The sequence below is a fragment of the Cheilinus undulatus genome, linkage group 10, assembly GCF_018320785.1.
Source record: "Cheilinus undulatus linkage group 10, ASM1832078v1, whole genome shotgun sequence".
Taxonomy (NCBI): domain Eukaryota; kingdom Metazoa; phylum Chordata; class Actinopteri; order Labriformes; family Labridae; genus Cheilinus; species Cheilinus undulatus.
In genome coordinates, this window is record NC_054874.1 from 30,663,052 (window position 1) to 30,688,828 (window position 25,777).

General features: G+C 40.2%; 1 protein-coding gene across 1 annotated transcript in view; it reads left to right on the plus strand.

Annotated features, from left to right (window-relative positions):
- Positions 1 to 25,094, plus strand: part of chrna8 (cholinergic receptor, nicotinic, alpha 8) — a 73,460-nt gene extending 48,366 nt beyond the window's left edge. The window contains exons 5-9 of the mRNA XM_041798184.1: positions 14,060 to 14,307; positions 19,446 to 19,640; positions 20,407 to 20,493; positions 22,662 to 22,771; positions 24,247 to 25,094. Of these exons, the coding sequence (XP_041654118.1) occupies positions 14,060 to 14,307; positions 19,446 to 19,640; positions 20,407 to 20,493; positions 22,662 to 22,771; positions 24,247 to 24,870 (1,264 nt within the window). The 3' untranslated portion in view covers positions 24,871 to 25,094. The remainder of the gene's footprint in view (positions 1 to 14,059; positions 14,308 to 19,445; positions 19,641 to 20,406; positions 20,494 to 22,661; positions 22,772 to 24,246) is intronic.
- The last annotated feature ends 683 nt before the right edge of the window (positions 25,095 to 25,777 follow it).

The following is a 25,777-nucleotide window of genomic DNA, read 5'->3' on the forward strand; positions in this document are numbered from 1 at the left end:
TCTTAGAAGGCTGTCCACCAAATTTTGGAGTGTTTCTGTGGGAATTTGTGCCCATTCATTTGGTAGAACATTTATTAGGTCAGGCACTGACGTTTGACGAGAAGGCATGGCTGGCAATCACCATTCCAGTTCATCCCAAAGGTGCTTCATAGGGTTGAGGTCAGGTCTCAGTGTAGGCCAGTCAAGTTCTTCCACACTGAACTCATAGAACCATCTCTTTATAGTCCTTGCTTTGTGCACTGGGGCACAGCCATGTTGGAAGAGAAAAGGGCCTTCCCAGAACTGTTGCCACAAAGTTGGAAGAATAGCATTGTCCAAACTGTCTTGGTAGGCTGAAGCATTAAGATTATTCTTCACTGGAGATAAGGGACCCAGCCAAAGCCTTAAAAAACAGCCCATACCGTTATCCCTCCTCCACCAAACTTTACAGTTGGCCACAGTGCAATCAGGCAGCTAATGTTCTCCCTGCAAACCCAGCCTCTCCCATGTGTGCCAAACAGAGAAGTGTGACTCCACAGAGCATGTTTCCACTGCTCCACAGTCCAGTGTCCGTGTGATTTACACCACTCCATCCAACGTTTAGCATTGCCATCCGTTGTCCTGTGATTTTACGTGGTCTTTTTTTTTTTTTTTTTTTTTAAGATTTATTTTGGGCTTTTTCATGCCTTTATTAGATAGAGGAGGACAGTGGATAGACTCAGAAACAGGGAGGAGAGTGGGGAGAGACATGCGGGAAATGGTGCCACAGGCCGGACTTGAACCCGGGCCGCTCGCATACATGGTGCGCGCCTTAACCACTCGACTGCCAGTGCGCCCCTTATGTGGTTTTTTGCTGCATGTCTGAGTTGCTGTTGTTCCTAAATGCTTCCACTTTCTAATAATAACACTTAAAGTACAGAGCTCTTCAGAAATATCAGTTTTGTATCACAGATGTTTGCAAATGCAGACTGCATGGCTGGTTTCTTGATTTTATACACCTGTGGCAACTGGTCTGATTGAAAAACCTGAAGTCCATAATGAACTGGTGTGGCCAAATATTTTTTCCATATAATGTATTTCAGTGTAGAACACTTTCTTTTTGCACTCCTAAAGCATGACTTCAAGTGCCCACCTTCCTGCACCATAACCAGACCCTCTATTATGATTCTTCTGTCACTTGAATTGAAAGTAAGGAGATTATTTCAATTAAGTTGAGAGCCAATTCAGACCTTAATGTACTTGTTTTCTGTTTTGCATTGCATATTGAATCATAACTCTATGAGGCAGTTTAAAAAAAGCATCTTCATAGTAACTTGTGAAAATTTGCTGTGCATGTGAAATTCAAAAAAGAAATGCTGCTGACTCTGCCAACTTTTTGAGCCTGAATATGATGATCAGTAAATCGCAGCTGAAGGGAAAGACTCAGTCTGCAGCTGAGCCAGAGGGTGAATTCCTCTCTGAGGAGAGATGGGGAATTTACTGTTTTCAGCAGTATTATGGATTGTGGTGGAAAGACTCACTGACACCTAGATAATGACAGCACACCTCTAAGTGCTCTTCTTACTGATTCACAATGAAGATCTGAGTACACACATGCACAAAAATAACAATATAAAGCTCCTGGCCTTCCTTACACCCTTACGCTGTCACACAGTTACAGACTGTAATGGCACCACACACCATTACACTGTGGACTATCAGTGCACAGCCAATAACACGCCAGTCCTGAATAGCAGATGCATTTAGGATTATTAGCACAGCGCTTTGATGAGAGTTTGCCACACATTCATTCACTTCTGTTTTTTAATATGAAGTTAATGATGTTTTGAAGTGCTGAGGTCAGTTGTCATCTGCAAAAATAACTCCAGTTATTGCCTGAGATGAGTCACTGAGCTCTTATTATCCCAGTGTGAAATATTTTATATCTCTCACATTGCCTTTTGTATTTTTAGACCATTGTGCTCACACCGACTCACGCTTTCTAATAATGATGTTTCATGCATGGATCGTCAATACTTTGAGTGGATTTACCATCCAGCCTGTATGCATGTACCTTATACTGCCTGAGGAGAAATGTCCAGCATGTTTTTGAAGGTTTTCTTATGATTTTTATAACCAACATCAAAGGCTGACAGCACAGCAGCCAAACTTACACCTTTTTCAACCTAGCTCATGAAAACTGAACTTTCTGGTTATCAGTTGAACTGCTTGTAGCTTTTGTTTATGCAATTCAGAGAAGTTTAATTTCATGGCTTTGGGTGAGCTCACACGCATGATCTAATGTTGATGTTGGGTCTGTTTGGTTTTCCATAATGACCTGTTTGAAGCAGTTTTTATGCTTAGAGTTGCAGAATTGAGCTGTGTCTGTTTTGTTTGTCCAAAGAATATCCAGGTTTAAATGTGCTCTGTAAGCCGTTGACCTCTCTCGTTAGATGGAAAAGTCAATGGTCTCACTTGACTGAGGATCGATGAGTCACATGAAGGACGTTATACTCAGGTAAAACCACAGACAGAATCTTAATTCTGACTGAAAGGAAGGTGGTTATACATCACAGACAGAGCACTTTGACAGGCCATAAAGATGAAAGGGGAATTAATCGAATAATGGAGACATGGGGGGGATTTTGTTTGCCTTTTTTGGATGGATGGTTAAATGAATGGACAGATGAATGGATTAGATGACCTTTCTGTGATCACTTAAACTGAGAAAATGAGATAGACACTATCTTTGGAACAAATTTGTGTGATGCACGCTCAGTGTGTTGGTCTGGATTGTGGTCTCTAGTAAGTCTGTGAGCAAGCTGAAGAAGTAAAATATGTTTCTGTGAAGTTGCCTTTTTCAATGAAACCAGTTGGAAAAGTTGGAAACAAATATTTTTAGCAGAAGCCTGCAAAGTTTGCAAATCTGATACAAATTATGCTCAAATGTCAGTCAATAGTCAGGCTAATTTTGGGGTCCAAGCACTTCATGATGCTGGATGGTCCTTGAGACAAATATGACAGGTGGTCTAATAAATTTGTTAAGCACTGTATATATTATATTATTATTATAAATATAATATAGTCAGGACTCAGTTCATTAGAGACAGCTGTTGTGTTGTGGTCATACCATTGTTCATACACTCTATCTACTTCTGTTAAATCTATTGTTAGCTTTGGCTAAACAAGGACCGTCAGGGTGTTTATTGGCAGGAAGAAGGATGAATCTTGACAAAGGATGCAGCATTTATCTGCCAGCATTGACATTTGTACAATCTGGAACACTCTAACTCCAGTACAGAGGAACTTTCTAAGTCCATAAGGGAGCGGGTGACCGATCACAATAATGTGAAAACTGTTCGACTGACAGGAAGTAGAAAACAGTGACCTCTTTCGTAGTCCCAGAAACAGGGTAACACTGTACATGAGGATAATTAAGGGTTATAATGAGATTATTTGACTGACCCTGGCACTACACTATCATCATTGTCATGTATGGGATCGGTTACATTTTTTGCATCTGTTAAGGTCATAAAAATATTTAAGCTGGTCACGGTCAGGTTCAGTTTGGTACGTGTTTAATTCCATTATCAAAATATGGAAATGGTGCCAAATAACCACCCCATAACATCTCACTTATTTGGGGGGTGGAGCTGCACACATAACAACAGAAAGTATGCACTGCAGTCACTTCCAGTGCACAACACGACTGCTCAGCTGGGCTGAGTGACAAAACACGGTTGTCTGCTCTGTTAGGAGTGGGTGAAAACAAGAGACAAACAGACTGCTCTCCTCTTAAACTGTAGATATTTGGCCTCCATAGACATTCATGCTGTTTCAGGACCGTTTACACCGACATGCGGTCAAAAATTGAGTTTCTTGACATTTATGTTGACCTGATTTCAAGAACGAAGCAGAGCCTGAAGACACATATCAGCCTGGTTCATCAGTGATGATGTGAAACTGAATTAATGTAGAAGTTTTTTGTAATTATGAAGCTTTAGATCAGTTGGTTCTCCGTTTTCTATTCATTTTAGGTAATCTGGGAAAAGATTGTGAAATCGTTGACCTGTGAAATAGTAGCTACAGTGTGGCCTCACATTCTGGCCCAGCCATCGAGTGTGCATTCAGAGGATTAAAAGATGAAAAATAATTTGAAACTGTCCTTATGTTTGTGATCTCCCATGTTCAATGAAGATCAAGCAGATCAAGTCTTGTTTCTGTCTGTTTTGCTTGAGAAGATCACTTTCAATTACATTAGATTATCATACATGCATGAGGTAAACACAAATCCTATTTTTAACGTGACGTCCCCCCATCCATTCATCATGGGTGATAAGCTACGTGAATGCTCTTTGCCCCTATAGGAGCAAACATCCATCTGTACATTGGAAACATTGTGCACCGCTCGCCTGCAGCTTCATCGACCAGCATGTCAACTGCACAGCTGTAAGCAGACACTTTGCCTCAGGCTGTGAAGTTGAAGCTATATTTCTGAGATAGAGTATAACATAAAGTATGGATGGAGAGGTCTAAGCTTAATGAAGTCAAAGTAGGCAGCACACATGTGTAGTTTATGACTGTGGAAGGCTGAACGCTTCAGGGGAAGGCACAAGTCTTCTCTCCGATACACATCTGTAGCTTTCCTTTAAAGTTATGCTGCTAATAACTTTTAAAATTAAAAATTGTGTGCAACAGAATGCCAGAGTTGCTTTTTAATCATTTAGGATGAGCATTACAGCTGGATAATGTCAATAAAGCTACATGAAATTGATAAATTTATTTAACTTTAAATAATTTTACTTTATACATAATTACAGTGCTGTGAAAAGTTTTTGTCCCTTTCACAAACTGATGGTAGGATTTCCCCTGCAGGATTTTCTGGTAGACAGCAGAATTCATTGTTCCATCAATCACAGCAAGTCGTCCAGGTCCTGAAGCAACAAAGCAGTCCCAGACCATCACACTGCCACCACCATGTTGGCATGATGTTCTCTTAATGAAATGCAGAGTTAGTTTTGCGCCAGTTGAAACAGAATGCACACCTTCCAGAAAGTTCAGCTTTGGTCTTTTTCATTCTCAGAACATTTTCCCAAAAGTTTTGGGGATCATCAAGATGTTTTTTGGAAAATGTGTTTGTGTTCTTTTGGTCAGCATTGGTTTTGGCCTTGGAACCCTTCAATGGATGCCATTTTTGCCCAGGGTCTTTCTTTTTGCTGAACTCTGACCTTAACTGAGTCAAGTGAGGTCTGCGGGTCTTTTGGTGACGTTCTAGGTTCCTTTGTGTCCTCCTGGATGAGTCGTCAGTGCGCTCTTGGAGTAATTTTGGTAGGCTAACCACTCCTGGGAAGGTTCATTATAGTTCCAAGTTTTCTCCATTTGTGGGTAATGGCTTTCACCATTGTTCGCCTGAGAAATGGTTTTGGAACCCCTTCCAGACTAATAGATGTTGCTGAATCTGCTTCTCTTTAGATTATGGCATAATTTGCTGCTTTTTGAGGTCTTGTTGCCTACTTTACTTTGTCAGACAGGTTCTATTTAAGTGATTTCTTGATTTAACATGTCTGGCAGTAATCAGGCCTGGGTGTGGCTAGTGAAATTGACTTTACTTTTTCTGATTACTTTCACATAGGGCCCGGCAGTTTGGGATCATCATTTAAAAACTGCCTTTTCTTTATTTACTGATGTTTTTGTCTAAATGAAAATTTGTTTGATGATCAGAAACATCTACATGTGACAGATTTGCAAAAAAATAAGAAATGAGGAAGAGGGTACAATATTTTCATGGCCCCTCAGGAACTCTCCTTGCTTTGTGGATGCCTTCTTATTGTCATAGAAGTGTGTGCATGTTTGTGTGTAGGTGTGTGTGCATGTGTGTGTTCCTGTGCGGCCAGCAGCAGGTGTTGAGTGAGTGAGAGGAAGCTTTGTGACTAATGTCCCATGGCGCAGGAGCCTGTCACTGCCACCTTTGTCATTGTCGGTCAGTCCCTGTTTACACCCTGCTCTCTTCTCACATGTCCACTCTGTTCTTTCTTCTGTGTGAGCATTTTGTGTGTGGACAGAGAGTGTATTAACACAACTTCTTTCAACTTCTTTCCATTCTCCCAGGGCTATCACTTTTCATTATTTTTATCACATTTTATTTAAAAAATACTGTTCACTCTGTTTTCTGTAGTTTTTCGTATCTGTGCTTGTTCAGTACATCTTCTGCACACATAGGTCATGAACAGAACGTCCTCTTCAGTTCAGACCCAGAGTCCAGAACTTAATCTGCTGTGACGTACGTAAGCGCTGATTGCACTAAAGCACACACCTTCAAATAAAGTAAGACCAAACCTTGAATAATTCAGCAAATAACTCTGCCTCGGTCAACCCTCCCACACATCCCTGGGCAAGTACAGCTGATAGCGCTACACTCACACACAGAGGAGAAATAAATTACAACACTTAACCCCCAGGAAAAAAAGATAAATCATTCAATGTGAGCAAAGCCAGTGACGGCCTAAATAGGTCTATCCACAAATTCAGTTAAGATGTGAGGCGCTCTCTTTGTGAAGCCTGAAAGGGCCTCTAGGATGTTTCAGGCTCTCTGACGTTATCTCTCTCGCAGGAATTGGAATTGTGGCAGGTTTTATTCATGTACAGGGACAGGAGTGAAGAGTTTTCCTTTTTAGCTGTATAGGTGTATTTATATTGAGGGATTGAGCTCTGTGTTGGGTTGGTTTGTAAAATAAAAAACTCTGTCAGCTCTGCAGTGGTTTCATATGCTGACAGGAGTGAATAGCAGAGTGTGCTGCTGTGTACTGTTACAGGAGGTTCCTCTACAAGCTCTCCATTTAAAGGATCCAAACTGTTTTAGCTGTTGCTGCAGTTACTCAGACGTAAAATAGTTAATCTCTTTTTTTTTTTTCTTGGTAGCAATGAGACTCACTTGCCCCCCTACTTCCTCTGATGTGAATCTAATTGAATAGCTTGAACCAGATACTATCATTAGCCATGCCCATTAACAGCAGCGCTCCTCTCATTGATCTAGACTGTTGGTATAGTTGCCAGGTTTAGATTTAGTGGTTTGGACAAATAAACCCTAAGGATCTGATTACTTTAGAGGCTAGGAGCTTCTTATAAAATCCTCTTCTGAAACAGTGTGTAAAAATTTGAATATTACTGGCATGTAATGCTCAGTTCATACCAAAGCTTCACAACGGGATGGGTTGAAACTTGCAACTGCTTGCAACTGGCCACCCTGCAATGACCAGTTCACGCCACTGCGACTAGAGGAGACTGTTTATCTTTTTCATTGCATCAACTCTCGCAGTCACTCAATTTAAAGTGATTTATTTCTCAAGTTACCCCAAAATAAATCTGTCTCTACAATAGGGGCAGCACTGCACATTCACTGTTTAAAATGTGTTTTTGTTGTCATGATTATATGAATATTTATTTCTTAGGTGTGTCAAATCCCACCTGCATCCTGCACAGATTCTGACAATCCATGTAAAATATTCAGAATAACTGACAATGTGTTTAATTAAAGGCATTATTGAAATGTTTTGAAGTATCACCTTGACAAAATTTCTTCTCTGAATGAAGGAAAAGTCTTAAAAAAGACGCGTCCGGGGTGCAGGTGGCAGAATGGATAAGGCACGCGCCCCATGTACGCGGGCGGCCTGGGCTCGAATCTGGCCTGAGGCCCCTCACCGCATGTCTCTCCCCACTCTCTTCCCTGTTTCCGACTCTATCCACTGTCCTCTCCTCTATCAAATAAAGGCACAAAATGCCCAAAATAAACCTTAAAAAAAAAAAAAAAAAAAAAAAAAAAAACGTGTCCTTATCATGTGTAACAGGGCCACACATGGATAGAATATAAATGCAGCTGGGAATCTCAGACTAATTTAACTTTTGGTTATGCTCAAGCAGCCATTTAGTAACTGCAGTGTCAATGTAATATTTACCAAATTTATTTACACATCATTTATTTTAAACTCATAGGTGAAGTTGTTTCCTGATCTCTGGAAAGTTTGTGCATCATAAAAACTGCACCGCACTGCCATCAGCTCTTGCAGGCAGACAGTAGGCTCATCTTTACTCTATTTATTACATGCTATTACTGTCCTTGTCATTAGATGCTTAATTCAAAAAGGCCAATTTGCATAGAAGGGGGTGTTTTTTCCCCAAATAACTGCATAATGGCTCAGCGTCTCCACACACTGGTGCCTATGTGCAGTGATAGGCCAGCAACACAATAAAAGGAGCATAAAAGCTGTAACTTTTGAGTTGTTTACAAAGTTTTGGAGAGTTTTGTGGAGCTTTAACAAGGCATCGCATGGCCCACCTGCCGTGTGATGCTGGCTGCGTGGACACAGACTCATATTCAAATGTGTTTACACAGCATTGGCGACTACAGCTGACAAAACAGCAGTTAAACCATGATTTCTCAATGAATGATTCTAACGGCAGCGTGTGATGCATCTCCTGTATTATCTTGTCTAATATAAGCATGGAGAAGTGCTGTAAAGAGAGCTTACTTTGATCAAGGACCATGGAGCAGGTGTGTCATCTCATTCAAATGTATTTCTTTGGGGGCATGTTACAACTAAGTCCAGTTGTTTTCCTGCTCTTTACTCTTAGGAGCTTGTAGCAAATGGAACACATTCAACTCAGGTGTAACATCATTCCCAGCTCCGACATCCAGCTTACAAGGTTAATAGGCCCTTTTTCCAAGTTTTTCCTCTAAGTGCTTGTAGGTGAAGTATTACACTCTGTACCTTTTAAGATGTTTAACACACCCTGCATTGTGACCATAAATTCCAACAGCAAATTAGCTGGACTGTTGATTATGATTAAATGTATAAAGATGATAAAATGAATTTAATAAATCTGATTTCAACATATTGTCCAATTGAGTCTTCATTTTTTTTGGAGAGGAGAGGAGGATGACTGTTGACATTACAACCTTCCTTTTTTGCTGTGTAGAATTACTCCAAAGAAGCAGGACTGCTTCGTGATATCCTTAGTCCATTTAAGCAAAGGAAGCAAAGGCACTTTGTCATCCAAACTGTATTATCCTTGTTATAGCCCACAGCTGGAGGGGCAATGAAATGGTTAATCCTACTAGATGAGGTGATCAGGAAATGTCCAGCTGTAGAGAAAGTAAACAAAGTGTAAAAGCTGCAATATTCCCTCTTGTAAGAAAAGTTCTTCAGTTAAATCCTCTGGTGTGGCCATCCTCTAGAAGAAATCTGAACCTGCACCATCAAAACCCAGGGTGGAAGAACACTTCATGCCTCTGTGCTGCTCTTTGTATAAAAATGTCTAAGGTTGAGCTGCTTTAAACTTTTATTTCTAACATAAAATCAGTGCTGCTTGTTCTGATTGACAATATTTCTTTTCTATCTAAGGTAATTAGGGTGCAGCTTGGTCTTTGATTTGATAAACTATCATTCATTAATTATTTTAGTATCATCTCTTTTTGAGATAATCCAAGTTTATTTTTGTGTTTGATTGCTACAACCCCTTATTAGTATTTCTTTAAGCTACAAATCTCTGTATTATCTATTTGCCTCTGCCCACGCTTTAACTTCCCTTTTCACACAAGAGCAGATTGTGACAACATACACACACATCCAGTCGCCTATCTCTCTGAATTTACAGCATCTAAACAACCTTTAAATATTTAACCACACTATAAATTTCATATGCTGCATAAATACAGTATCATAAAATGCTCTTAGCTGAATCACAATATCTTAAAGATAATCATGTGCTCTGAATATTATTATATTAATTCACTATTTTTCTCATATGTGCCTGAATGGTTGATCTTTAGCATTTTTTCTCTTATTAGAGCAGATCTTTTCTTTTCTTACAATGGAAGTGATTTTTTCCCTTATGAAGCCTAAAAATAGCTCCAAACCTTCCTGATTCCTCTGAAAATACAAAATCTACACTTTTTACTATGGTACCTCATACTTTTCCTGACTACTGAATTCTACAGCAGGTTGTAGAGAGGAGCACCTTGCAATTATTGCCCTTGTCCCCTTCTTTATTAAAATTTTAACATCCATCCATCCATTCTCTCGTGCTCATCCTGAGCCTTTTCCCAAGCCTCATCTCTAGATCTTCCTTGGAAATCCTGAGGCATATTTATCCCTCCAACGAATTCTGGGCCTAGCCCAGGGTCTCCTCCTAGTTTGACATGCCTAAAAAACCCCTAAAGCAAAGCTACCAGGAGTTTTCCTGACCTCCTGATTTCCTGATCAGATTCCCTCCAGATGTCTGAGCTCTCTACCCTATTCTTAAGGTTGTGGCCAGCCACCTGTCAGGTCATTTAGTCTGCTTGTATCTGGGACTATTTTTGGCTATGACTCAGAGGTGGGATGAGGGTTTGAATGTAGATTGACAGGTAACTCGAAAGCTTTGCTTTCTTCTTCACCATGACAGTCCACAGCTCCTGCAGCACTGCTGATGCTATATCTATCCGTGTTACCCTCACATGTAAACAACACCGAGAGATTCTTGAACTCCTTCACTGAAGGCAGGGACTCACTCTGCACCTGGGGGAAGTGATCCACTGTTTACTGGTAGCAAACCATGGCCTAAGACTTGGAGGTGCTGACCCTCATCCAGACCTCTTTGCATTCAGCTGCAAACTGCCTGCTGCGAGTCCCAGCCTGAAGAAGCCAACAGAAACACAACAACTGCAAAAAATGGGGGATGACGCTTTGAGGTCTGTCCTCTCCTGGCTGCCCCCTGAGATCCTGTCCATGAAAATTACAAATAGAATCCATGACAAGGGAAAGCCCTGCACACATCAGGACGTGTAAAAACCAAAGAATTGAAATTTAATTAGACACCACTGGGGCTGCACGGTGGTGCAGGGGTTAGTGCTGTTTCTTCACTGCAAGAAGGTCCCTGGTTCACTTCCTGGTCAGGGCCTTTCTGGGCGGAATTGCATGTTCTCCCTGAGCATGCGTGGGTTCTCTCCAGTACTCCGGCTTCCTACCACCACCATGCTTGTGAGGTTAATTGGTGACTCTAAATTGGCCCAACAATTATGATTGATTGATGTAGATAAATCTAAACTGATAAATGCAAACAGCAAACCCTTTCCAATTTTTGCTTTCAAGTGTGAAAAAAATGCTTTTATATGCATCCATCAAAGGCCTCGAACCCCTATGACCTTCAACCCTTATACTTTATTGCACCTAGAACCCCAGATTATTGAACCCTTCCATTAATTTGTGTTAAATTAAATATGGCCTTAAAACACCAAGGCCTTGAACTTATAGGTTTTATTTTACCTTAATCTCCTTTGAGCCTTGAACTCTCATATGTCATTGGGTTTTGAACCCCACGATTTATGGGGTCCTAAACCCTCAGGGCATTGAGCCCATACTTTATTATGGGATCTGAAACCCTTGAGTTTTATCTGGCCTTGAACATTTATATTTTATTGCACCTTGAACCCCCAGAGCCTTTACCCTTACATTTATGCTCTGCATGCTGTTAAATTCAAAACCCCAAAATTGTTTCATTGATAATTTATTGCAGGTGATGCATCAGCCTGATGACCCTTCAGCTGTCAGCTGATGACACTTCAAATACAGCCAGCAGATGTCCTCATTATAGATCACAGGGCCAAGATTTCCTCTCTCAAGAATGGACATTAAAATCTGTCTGTTTAAGGCTTTTCATGGCGGATTTTCTGTCACACTCAAATGCAATTGAGCCAATGCGTTTTTTTAGTAAATTTCCTCTATGCAGTTGGGAAAAATGATGTGAGTGGGAGAAGATCTGACCCTGTTTCCTGGTTAAACAAAATTAGGAGAGTTGGATTATGTAACTTCGAGAGGGGACCAATAAATCCACATGAGTTTTATCTAAGTCATCCATTAAAATAACATTAGTTTCCCTGTCAGAGGGGGGAGAATAATCTCTAACAAATATAGTACTACAATCCAGTAAAAAAGGGCTACTGTTGAGCCATGTGCTGTACTGAAACAAGCACTGCCTGAAGTCCCTGGGTTCAGACTTTGCCAGTGGCACTTTTGTTCAGCGTGAAGACTCCAAACGACACCAGAGGAGCAACTCTTTAATACTTAATGTGAGTTCAGCTAGAGTGTGAGAGCTGAAGGTTAGAGGCTCTAGGCAATCAGTTTTCTTTTACTATCCATCCCCAAAAGACACGTTTACTACTTCGAGACTCTCAGAGAAAACAAACAATTCTGTTTATGTTGTTCCTGTGTTATATGAGATGGTTTCTCTTCACTTGCAAACCCTCACATTGTAAATATTTACATTTTTGCTCATTCAAAATCTGTCCACTGTTGCCCTTAAGTCATTCTAACAGGCTCTGTGTACGGATTCTTGAATGAGGCATCTTTTATGTTTGTCATTCAGCTGAATTTGCATTATAATACTGAATATTTGATTTTAGTACAACCTGGATTTTCCCAGAGATATAACTTTGCATATGTGGCTCAAAGGGGGCTATTATGCTGTGCCATATTTTTAAACATTCAGGTGGATTTTATTTTATTTTTTTACAATGTAGGATATTCATTCTAAACGTGAACAGAGTTTCAAATCAACAGGCAAACATATGTCCAAGAGAACAACAGTAAGCCGGCAAATACAAAGAAACTGGGCTTGAGAGGAGAGGGCCTTAAAGAGACAGTACCTGACATCATAAGGAGTTTCATGAATTATAAATCATGCACGGCTACTACAGTGGATTCCAAGAGTAAAAACAGATACTTAAATGAGGATATGATGGCCACTTGATGTTTCTTTGGTATGCACAGCACTTTAAAGGGAGTTTCATTTACTTGTCAAAAATTTGGGCTCACAAATGCCTCATTGAAAGCTCTCAAGTTCACTGAACATACCTACTCACCAAACAGCATACACAGAAGCAAGGGGACAGAATGTATGGCCATCAGTCCATTACCAGGTTCAAGCTGCCCAGGTTTGGGTCTGGCCTGTGGCTCCTTCCCCATATGTCTCTCCTCCATTGTCTCATCCACTGTCCTCCTCTATAGATAAAGGCCAAAAAAAGAGCATCGAGCATTCAGCGAAGACCCATGTTAGTTGAGACCAAATGTGGAGCTAAAAAAGAAAGCCTATTGCAGCTGAATTCACTAAGTGTCAGAAACAGCAATTTAAAGGAGGCATGCACAATATTTTCAGCAGGAAATCTCAATCTGAGGATACAAGATTAGAAAAGTAAATATCAGTATCAGTAGATAAGTAGATGACATTAGTAGATGTCTGTGTCAGCGCTGGCCTGTGTGGGTGTAATAAAGCTGATTTGCATTTGAGTGGAGCAGTTTTGCACCAAATTTTTGAATATTCCTCCTCTCACTGCTCATGAGAAGTTTGCATGTATTTTAGCATTAGTATGGATTTCCCCTTTGCATGAGCTCTGTTGATCTGATCTATTTATTTTTCCATTTTCACAGCTTAAAAAATGTGCAAAAGCCAGGCTGTTCTTAAGTGGATGTGCCCCAAGGTGTTGAGTAGGTGTGTTTATGTCAGTGTTAGAATCGTCTAAAATGAGTTTGGAAATATAAGTACATGATATATCGTCAAAAACCCAATTTTAAACATCCCTACATTGAATAAATATTAAAGTTTCTGTAACTACTAGATATTTATGTAAGCTTTGTATTAAATTCATTCATCTGTTTAAAAAAGGGTGGCTATTTTGTCATTTTGCATTGATTAAGGCTAAAAACAGTCAAATGCTTTTTAAAGTATAAATGTCTGTTAGACTCTTTCTAAATGCTTTTTCATGTTCTTCTGTTGGATGGAGCTTAATGTGAACTCTTGTGTGTTTATTAGAGCAAACAAGCCAAGATTACACAATTACCCTCCTGTGACTCCCTCCATTGCACTTTCAGAATCATTCAGGTTATTTTTTAATGAGCCTGCCTCTTACTGCAGTCATATAAACAAACAAACTCATTTCACACTGTGCCTTCGGCTCATGTTAAACCTAATCTTAAAAAGTCAGTAAAAGGATTCAACAAAGATACAGCTTTAGCTTTTAGCATGATGATAAAATGTTTTAAAGCTGAACTCTCTGCTATTTTCTCCTCAGTGCGGATGAGCGCTTTGATGCTACGTTCCACACTAATGTGCTGGTGAATGCATCAGGTTACTGCCAGTACATCCCTCCTGGTATCCTGAAGAGTACCTGCTACATTGACGTGCGTTGGTTCCCCTTCGACGTGCAAAAGTGCGACTTGAAGTTTGGTTCCTGGACGCACAATGGCTGGCTGCTGGACCTCCAGATGCTGGATGTAGACACATCCACCTACATCTCTAATGGGGAGTGGGACCTTGTAGGTAAGTGAGGCACACAGTTTTTCATTGCAGCTTAAACTTTAGCACATATTTGGCTCTGTGCAATCCTATGAATTTTTTTGATATTCAAAGATCTGTATATCTGAGAGGATATGAAAAATGAGATTTAATAGCATTGCTTGTGGGATTGTAAAAATATAGTACAACAGTTGCTGCTGAAAAATGTTGGACTGCTACCCCAAGGTGGGGAGTGAGTCTCTGCCTCAGGTGAAGGAGTTCAAGTATCTTGGGGTCTTGTTCATGAGTGAAGGTTAAAGGGAGAGTGTGATTAACAGGTGGATTGGTGCAGCGTCAGCGCCACTGCAGGCGTTGTGCCATACCGTGGTGGTGAATTGGGAGCCGAGTCGGAAGACATAGTTTTCAGTTTACTGGTCAGTCTTCCTTCCAACCCTCACCTATGGTCATGAACTGTGGGTAATGACTGAAAGAATGAGACAGCGGATACAAGTGGCCAAAAAGAGTTTTTGCCGAGGGTTGCTGGGCTCAGCCTTAGAGGTGGTGTAAGGAGACATCCGGAGGGAACAAGGAATAGAGCTGCTGCACCTTTGCATCGAAAAGAGCCAGATGAGGTGGTTCGGGCAACTGAGGATGCCTCCTTGACGCCTCCCTTTGGGGGTTTCTGGGCACATCTATCTGGGAGGAGACCTTGGGGAATGCGCTGGAGGGATTAAATATCCTGTCTGGTCTGGGAACGCCTTGGGAGTCCCCTAGCAGGAGTTGGAAAGTGTCGCTGGGGAGAGGGATGTCTGGGTTGACTTGCTCAATAAGTGGAAGAGGATGGATGGATGGAGTTGCTGCTGTATTCAGTCTCTGACAACACTCTCCCTCTGTGATGAGAACAGCTGCTTTATATATTTGACAGAGATGAATATACAAATATCTATTGACCAATTCTACATAGACATGGTTTATTATTATAATTGTAAGGATGACATGTTTGTTGTAATTTAACATATTGACCTCCATCCAACAAGTTAAAAGTTGCTTCCTTCTCATCTTGAGAACAGACCTACACCAGGATGTTGTTATTTGCACAATTTTAATTCCATTTAATTGGAAGTACAGCCTCAATTCCAAAAAGTTTGGGCACTGTAAAACAAAAAGGGAATGCAATGATTTGAAAATCTCATAAACCCCTATTTTATTCACAGCAGAACATAAACATCATATCAGATGTTGAAACTGAAACATTTGACCATTTCATAAAACAATATGTGCTCATTTTGAATTTGATGGCAGGAACACGTCTCAAAAAAGTAGGGATGGGGCAGCAAAAGGCTGGAAAAGTAAATGATACAAATGAAAAAGAGCTGGAAGAACATTTGCAACTAATTAGGCTATTGATTGGCAACAGGTCAGTAATATGACTGGGTATGAAAGTAGCATTGTACAAAGGCAGAGTCTTTTAGAAGTAAAGATGGGCAGAGGCTCACCACTCTGTAAAGAACTACTTCTTAAAATTGTGGAACAATTCTAGAAAATGTTCCTCAAAGTAATATTGCAAAGACTTTGAATATCCCACCATCTATTGTACATAGTATCGACAAAAGGTTCAGAGACTCTTGAGAAATCTCTGTGTGCAAGGGACAAGGCTGAAGGTCGGTATACAGTGCTTAACAAATTTATTAGACCACCTGTCATATTTGTCTCAAAGACCATCCAGCATCATGAAGTGCTTTTATGCCGACTCCTTCATTTCAGTGAGCTCTCCACGTTTTACCATTTTGAACAGGAATGAGGAATTTCAAACTGAATTCACCCAGATTTGAGCCAGCTCACTGGGCTTCTCTGAGAAGTCAGAAATTAATCAAGCACAACTTTCAACCACTAAAACTAATTTTTCTGTTCAGGAATGCAAGTAAATAACTATTAATCTAGAAATAATAATGTGCTTTACTATTTTTTCAGTTTTTTTGTAAATCAGTAAATTTGAAAATTCATGGAAAACAATAATAATTATATTTTAGCATTAAAAATATCACTTGGGTTAAAGAGCTTCTACATATTGGTGTATTAACCATTGCAGAAACATAAAAAATGATTTTGGTAATTACCAATGCTGTTAATTTAGGGCAGCTGTGGCATAAACCTTACTTTGGTTAGGGTTAGGGTGGTCTAATAAATTTGTTAAGCACTGTATGATGTTCGTCATCTTTGGGCCCTCAGGCGGCATTGCAATAAAGAAATCATTGCCTGTCAACAAAATGTCATCCACAAATGCAAGTTAAAGCTATGTCATACAAAGAGATGCCATTAGTGGACACGATCAAGACACTGCCATCTTCTCTGGGTCAAAGCTCATTTAAAATGGACTGAGGCAAAGTGGATAACTGTTCTTAGGTCATATTAATCAAAATTTGAGATTCCTTTGGGAAACCACAAATACCATGTCCTATAGACTGAAGAGGAGAGGGACCATCAGCTTGTTGTCAGTGCATAGTTCAAAAGCCAGAAAATAACTTTTGTCTGGAAGTGTGTTACTAAACCTCTAGCTATATCAGTATTGACGAAATATTGGCATCCACTCCCAGAGGTATATACCTTATTGTTAGACAATGATGATTGTTGCTAATGGGATCTGACATTTAATAGTTTAAAAATACCAGCAAGGACAGAGCTTCAAAGTCTACATAAGATAGTGCTTAGTGTATGGGGAACTGGCTTTTCCACCACACTGTGTGCAAAATGGAGTGGAACCCATGATTTCCAGAGGGATATCACTCAGATGGCTCTAGCTGGATGAACTGGATAAAGGAGAGCTTTGGAAAGAACTCCAGATGTTTCCAGCAAAGACAAAACAGCAGCTGATGGCCATACATTTAACCTTAGTAGGCTGTTCTTCATTTTGTAATAAAGGAAATCTACAAAACCCAGACTTTCAACTTGTAGCATGCTTGCCTTTGGGGTTTAGCTACAAATGAGTGTCAGACAGCACCATATGGCATGTAATATGAATTTTTGACAAATTGGCAGGTGTGTAGCCAGACCATATGTGAGAGGAGCAAACCCCATCCCCAGAGCTGCAGTGTAAAGTGAGGTAGTTATGTTTTAATGATTAAAAATTATAATAATGGAAAAGTAACTCAGAGTTGTATCCAGTCTTTTTCCAGGTTAAATCAGTTCATTCATCTAACTTTACAGACACTGTGGTTGTTTGAATGAATCAAACACATGCTTTCATCTTCAGTAAATTTTCACCAGCAGCCAATTTGAACCCACTGCTTCACTCTGTGTCAATTATGTTTACATGGCTGTGTTTGTTGCTGTTATAAGCCAGTCATGGTCAATATAATTTGGCTTTTTTGACATAAAAATTACAAAGAAAAAGCTCTTTAATGTCAAAGTGAGACCGATGTCTACAATTTAATGTCTGTTAAATAAAAATATGTAAGTTAAAATAAGTGACAGCATAAATATTCACCCCCTTTAAAGTGACTGACCCAATTTAACAGAGGTCCAGGAAACTGGTGCTAGTAGTCTCACAATTAGAGAAATGTGGATCACCTGTGTGCAGTAAATGTGGCTCAAGTGATTGTAGTATAAAAACACCTGTGTCTGGATGGTCCAGTCACTGGTTAATAAGTATTCCTGGCTGCCATTACACCATGAAAACAAAAGAACAGTCCAAGTAACTCAGAGAAGAGGTTACTGAAAAGACTAAGTCAGGGATGATACAGAAAATTCCAAGGCACACAACATCCTGCAGAGATCAGTTAAATCTATCATCAGGAACTGTGAGAAATATGGCACATGTATAAATCTGCCTAGATCAGGACGTCCTCACAAACTGAGTAACAGTGCAAGAAGGAGACTATTGAGAGAGACCACCAAGCCACCATGACTACTCTGAAGGAGTTACAAGCTTCAGCAGCCGAGATGGGAGAGACTCTGCATACAACTGTTGCCTTGGTTCTTCACCAGTAAAAGATTTGCAGGAGAGTGGCAAAGAAAAATCCACTGTTGAAGAAAACTCATATTAAATCCCCACCAGAGTTTGCCAAAACGCATGTCAGAGCCTCCATCGTCATGTGAGAAAACGATCTTTGGCCTGATGAGACCAAAAAAGTGCTTTTTGGCCATCAGACAAGACGCTTTGTTTGAAGGACACTACACATTGCCCATGACCAAAATCACACCATCCCCACTGTGAAGCACAGTGGTGGCAGCATCATGTGTGGGGATGCTTCTCAGCAGCCAGCCCTGGAGGGTTTGTAAAGGTAGAGGGTAAGGTTAAAGGGTCCAAGGAGGTGAATAATTTATCGGCACTGGATATGGTAAATAGAAGAGTGATAGATAAATAGAAAAATGAGGATTTGCCAACCAACTCGGAATAAACAATATATATATATATACAAGACCATCTCTTGTCTGTTTTAAAAGACTCTATGGCAGCTTCATCGATGCTTATGGCTTTAGATTTAGGATCACAGCATTTTCCCACTGGCAAGTTTCTGAAAATATTTAATTATCTGGCTTAAGCCAACAAATTGTATTTATATTAAAATATTTTTTCAGTTTATGCGTAGATTAATGTTATCTTTGTTTTAGATTTTCCTCTGCATTTTTACATAATTGTAATCAGCAATTAAAAATATTGCTAATATAAAAGCTGCTGGTTTAATGTGCTTTTAATGTAAAGTAATTATTTGCAGCATCTCTGTGCACAGCAGACTGGAGTAGATTCTTAAATAAGCATCTCTGTAACAAATAGGGAATGTGCTGTGAATTAGAAATCAATTACAATAAAATTTGAATCAAATCACAGCCCCAGTATTCTTACTAGGAATGAATTGTGAGATATTGAGAGATCTACACACACCTTCATTGAATTACATAATCACTGAAGCTGTTAATTACAATTGCAGTCATTGTTAGGATTGCGTAATTCATCAGTCAAACAGCCCTTTATCCAGCCCACCAGGGAAAACAGGTTTGGATCCACAGCAACATAGCAACATATAGAAAAAAAGGGGCATAAGAGTTTAAACATGGAAAACTATGTAAAGTTAAATTCTAGTTTCTCAGAGGGATTTATGCTTCAATTTTTCAGCTCCAACTTTTATGATTTGTTGGTTTTCAAAGATCTACTTGATCTGTATTTGTGTCTGTTCCTCTCTTAGGTGTGCCAGCCAAGCGCAATGAGCTGTATTACGAGTGCTGTAAGGAGCCCTACCCTGATGTGACATTCACGGTCACAATGCGCCGCAGGACGCTTTATTATGGCCTCAATTTGCTCATCCCCTGTGTGCTGATCTCCGGCTTGGCTCTGCTGGTCTTTTTGCTGCCTGCTGACTCTGGAGAAAAGATTTCTCTGGGTGAGGCAACCTAAAAATACACAAGCACATACAACCTCATTCCCAATAAAGTTGGGACACTGTATAAAATGTAAATAAAAAACAGAATGGGAGACATTTAAATAAAATATTAAATTTAAAATAGCACACAGATAATATATACTGTTTTGAAACTGAGGATTTTTTATTAATTTATGGAAAATTTTTGTTTCCAACCATTCATGGTCTCCTGTATCTTATTATATGCTTCATAATGCTCCAGATATTTCCAAGGGATGACAAGTTGGGACTGCATGAAGGCCAGTTTATAAACTGGCGTGCCATGCTGTTTTAATACATTCAGAATGAAAAATGTGGTATTGATTTATGTGAGAAAGATAGGAAAATGTTTTTGTAAATAGCCTTTGGGGAGTGTGAAGTATTTGTACATGCACATTCGTCTACATACATGTCCTTATCAATCAGCAAGCAGACCATGAATACATGTATGTCAAGTCACCTTGAAAAAATGATTTTGAGATGGAAGGCTTGCTCCTAAATTTGTTGTGCAATTTATTCAGTCTGTGGACGAGCATTCAGAAGCTACAGAGTCAAGAGTGTTGAGAGATTTCCGGAGCTGTTAGCTACCTTGGACACGTCATTGAAGCCTGCAGCTGATAAATGGCTGCAGTCACGAGAAGCTAACTGATTACATACATAAGTAATTACAGAAATAATTTCATAGTCCAGTGACCCTGATCCCTTCGTTATGTAAATGCTCATGTTCTCTCTTCATCTCTGTCTCAAGGCATCACGGTGCTCCTCTCACTCACCGTCTTCATGCTTCTGGTAGCAGAGATCATGCCTGCCACGTCCGACTCCGTCCCGCTCATCGGTGGGTATAATTTATGTGTTTACAACATATTTAAGCGTGCATTATTTATTAAAGTGTGGGTTGTTTTCAAATAACCAGGAGGAAGTTGCGGTGGCACGCTTAAGGAGATAGGGCACATTAGCAGTATATATCTCTCCTCCACTTCCTGACAATGCATTCCTGTTAATGTATGTGCACCTCTGTGAAAACCAAAGGTAAAAAATGTCCTTAGAAAACTACAGTGACTGTAATATTGATCAGCATCAGCACAGAGGCTTTCTTCAACAATCCACACTAACAACTTAAGTGTCCCTCTGAGTAATTCTTGCACTTTGAGTAAACAGCAATCATATAAAACATGCATTAGTTATTGCTTTCAAAGTAGGCGAATTGGCTGACTGCTCTGTATACGCTGTATATGGCCTCTTTAAAAAATAATAAATAAAAACCCATGTTGGTGTACAGCTGTACTTTGGCCAGAGTAACCTCAGGGTGCCTATACATCATTCACACTTCCCCTGGTGGTATGTGAAGTAAATTGGGTGGACAGAACTAAAGCTGTCAGCAACATTAATAGGCTATGAAATGATTCTCCACTGGGCAAGAAGGTAGAGAAAGGTAGCAGAAGAAATAATGGATGAAGAGGGGGAAGAGGCCAAGACAGAGAGGGGAAGAGAAGAGTAACCTTTGGGCTACAGTTCTCCCTGAGAAAGACTTCAAAGGCTGTTTTTAGCAAGTAAGGATGCGGACATGTATGTCCAAGGGTACGTGCTTTGAAGTCTAACTGCTTCCCTGTACATAACGTGTCAAAGTGAAATTTATCGTACATATCAACTGTGCATTACGTCCATGTAAGTGATGTAGCGTTCATGCTGAACTTGTTACCACTACATCAGGGTATGATAGCTGTCCTTGCTGAGAAAAACTTGATAAATGTATCATCAATACAGTGATAAATCTGTGTTTTTTTTATCTTGTGACCGCAACACAAGGCCAACCAGGACATGTTTAGTAGCTGTGTTAAAATGACTCATGTTCCCCTACAACACAGCGGCCCAGTGTAGATATGAGTTACTATACTGTAGCCGTGTGCATTCAGCTGAAAGTGTGTGAAGCAGGTTCAACATTGGCACCAGAATCAGGCCCTGTCGTTAATCATCAGATAAGCATTAGGTAGTCTTACATTTAAGTTAGCTTTTTTATACCAGTTATTTTAATTAAAGAGCATTTGGATTGTTACTTTTAGCAGTTTTACATAAATGTAGACAGCTAATTGATGTCTTCAACAGATACCCCATGGGCATGGTTAGAATTGTAGTGTCTGCAAACTTCCCCTTTTTGGATAAAGAAAGAAAATAACTGATAAATGACTGCCGAAATCTGCAGATATCTCTTTATAACTGATAATATCTTTTGCATGCTCAACCTGTTGGCTGTTACTGCAACCTTAGCCAAGGCTAAACATGCTGTAGTGCTCTGCACCACTTTAATTGCTCTTTACCTCCTTTTCAAATGAACCTTAAATAAATTATCCCTCCCCTTGTCTCTCTCTCCAAAGGCACCTCTCCTTTACCATCCATCTTTCTCTTAATACCCTCAAACATTAGGTTACAACTCTTGTCCACATCACATGTAGGTTGATGGTGCCTCTTTTGATTATAGACACAAATGAACCATAGAAATGAGGGTAGGCCCTCAGATATATATGGTATATATGGTATATATATATATATATATATATATATTTGTGTGTGCGTATTAGTTTAAAAAGAGCACAGTATTCAGTTGATGCCCCCTCTCCCTTCTGAGGGTAAAACATCTCTCCAGAACCAGCACTAATCATTCTCTCTCCGTCCTCCTCTGTTTTTGTTCTTCTTTATTTTTGTTTGTTTACCATTTTTTGTTTTGCCATTTTTTTGTATGGATTCTATTTCAATTGTTTAATGCATTTTTTTCCCCCCTGGCAGTATAAATCCCTAGGCTGATCAGCGTTGCTTTCCTTTTATGTTTAAGTGTGAAATCAACTTATTTTTGAGTTAATTTGAGCTCAGTGTTTAACCTGTGACTGTATGCTTTTTCATTGTGACCATAAGCGAAGGTCAAAGAAGATCTGCAAAGGCAGGCATTAAAGTACCTGAAACTGTCTCTCTGAAAGCATTTTGATGTTGTTTTTTTTCTGTACTCTGCAGCTCAATACTTCGCAAGCACCATGATGATAGTGGGAATGTCAGTGGTGGTGACTGTTATAGTCCTGCAGTTTCACCACCATGACCCTCAGGGAGGCAAGATGCCCAAATGGGTGAGTGACAGAAATGGACCTCATGAGACTGTCATGACTATTGTTCTGAGCAGTGTTGTGAAACTTTACTTTCAAAACTGAATCACCACTGATCATAGAATTTCCATAGTTGACCACGATTTGGGCCTGTGTCCATAGCAGGGTTTTTTGTTTGTTTGTTTGTTTGTTTTTTAGAATTGTTTGTATTAGTTTTCATTCTTCCCACCACAGGGTACATAGCCTTTTTCCGAACAGTACAATAGCATAACATAGCAAAGCAGGGTTTATTTTTAGCACTGGCAGCATTTATTTTCAATTCAAACCAGTGTAGTTCAGCGCTCAACATCAGCTGTTTTTGTTGAAAAACGCACAACTTTTGGAGCAGTGCTGCATGAGTCGATGTCCCTTTTTCTCTTCTCTTCTTGCCAATCAAAATCAAGAAGGTGCGGGCCTTCTGACAACGGTGGAAGAGACACTGATCTGAATCATCTTATTCCAAGGGTAGTTTTCTGGTCTGCAGCTGCTGCTGTCTGTGTTAAAAGATGATTCCTTTACGTTGTCTGCATGCGTTCTGTCTGATATTTTCTTGAAATATGAAATATGAAACACACAGCTTTTGTATAACAATGTTAAAGATTCTACTGAGGAAAGCAGGATTTGTTTTTTTTTAGTGTAGCAACAAGGAATGCTGGTGAGAAGTGCTCTGAAAATGAGGTTGCTGCCAGCGTTAAAAAAAGCCAGCAATGGACATAGGCCCACCAAGCAAACAAATACATACATTTTTATAAAACTACCATAATACTGAGTATTGATCATGAAGGGATTTGCAAAGGGTGTGGTAGGGAACCATCCATATTTATTTTTAGGCAATAAGATCAAAGAAATGCATACTGATTTTTAAGAAACTTCTAAAAACAAGTCAAAATTGACTGCAGGACTATGTAAGGGTTAAGGCCCATGATCTGTAAGTCTGTCTTATAATGGGAATAACAGGCATGATAAAACCTTAATCACTCTCTTTTTAATGTTAACAGTTCGACAGCAAACAAAGCAGAGACATGCAGTATGAGGCACAGCCATTTAATGAAAGAGTACAGAGGCTCTAGCTTTAGCATCTCATCAGGATTTTGTTCTTGCCCTCTTCATCTAGAAACTGAATATGATAGAGATATTTCCTCAAAGTAATGCTGTCCTCTGCCATCTCATTAACTCAGTTGGCTTGCTTTGTATGCACACTGCCATAACTGTAGTTTTATCCTCTGCAGGTGTGCAGTTACCTGGCCAGAAGTAGGAGATGAACAGAAACAGTGCACAGGATTTTCTTTGTGTGGTGGAAATTGAAAAATAAAGTGATGACTTTTCAGAATATTTACCCACAATACAGATAACTTGAATTGTTCCTGCAACAAAAAAGTAATCCAAGTACTCTGCCAGTTACTGGTTACTTGTTACATTTAGCAGAAATGTGTTTTATCATATGCGCTGTCTCCTTTCAGGTTCGTGTGTTTCTTTTGAACTGGTGTGCCTGGTTCCTCCGGATGAAACAGCCTGGTGAGGAGCGCAAGCGGCCAGGCTACAAGTACCGCCAACCTACCCAGCACCACTCCAGCACCAGCTCCATTGAAATGGGCGCTGTTCCAAGCCTCAGTGTGCCCCTCTCACAGACTTCCTGCCCACCGTGCCCCTCTGGCACCTCCAACGGTTCCATGAGCCTCTACTTCAGTAACTACCACCCCATAGAGAGCCCACACTGCCCACCGTCGAGCGACTCCGGGGTAGCCCTGGGAGGACGAGCTCATGGCTCACCCAGTGACGATGCCGAGCCTCCTGGGGGAACTGGCAGTGGTGTTGGAGGTCTGGGAATGGGAGTTGGAGCTGGGATGGGCGTTAGCATCCCCCCACCGGAGATCCAGCGCATCTTGGAGGAGGTTTCCTACATCGCCCAGCGTTTCCGGGACCAGGATGAGGCTGAGGCCATCTGCAGCGAGTGGAAGTTTGCAGCAGCAGTGGTGGACCGTCTGTGCCTGGTGGCCTTCTCTCTCTTCTCCATCATTTGCACCTTCACTATCCTCATGTCAGCACCCAACTTCATAGAGGCTGTTTCCAAGGACTTCACATAGCCGGTTTCAGCTGCTGTAGAGAGGGGAGAAGGACGATTAAAAGATTAGGGGTCGTGAAGAGATTAAGAGAAAGTGGATGGGGAAAGAAAATGATTAAAAGTGCTGTACATGGTCCTCAACCTTCAGCCTGGGACCCCACTGGAAAGATGGTGGAGAAGAACAGAGCCAATTAGACAATAATATCCATAAGTGGTAACACATCTTTCTGTTACATTTGCAAATTTTTAATCAAACAGTGCAATATGTGGCCTCTCCATCCTGGCATCAGAGACCAGTTCTTGTTTAGAAGAGAAGAGGTTAGGCTTACAGATAGAGGAGACTCCAGGCTAAGGTTGGGAACCAATGAGCTAGTAGAGAAGTGTTAAATAGAGCTTCTTTTTTAAAATTGTGTAAGATAATAAGATGAATATGGTGTGGCTGCTATTGGTTTTCACCCTGACAACAGTGTAAATATTATTGCTTTATCTTCTCTCTTTGTTGACAAATCTTAAATTTTAGGTACAGTGACACACACAGCACTCTTCTTTTGTTCATTTGGACCATATACTGTAGACTCTTGCTGTCTTGTCTGTGCGTTAATTCACAACAGTTCATACACCAGCTGTTCACTTTCTGCACTAACATCTCAGACCCTCTGAGGGTCACTCCCATTCTTCGTCAAAACAGCTGTGAGGAGAATTCCCTTTGTGCTGATTTTGGCAACCTTTGTTGACAGTAGTGGTGCTTCTTGTGTTGTGGAGAGTTTTATCTGTGTAGCATCTGTATTTGTTTTCAAGGCAAGTGAAAGAAAGAACAACCTCTTTATTTAAAATCTGTTTACTATTTTAAGCTCAGTTGTTTCCAGGATGCATAATGGTTAAGTGATGGATCTTTTTATGGCCATTTCATTAACAATTGTGAATAATGA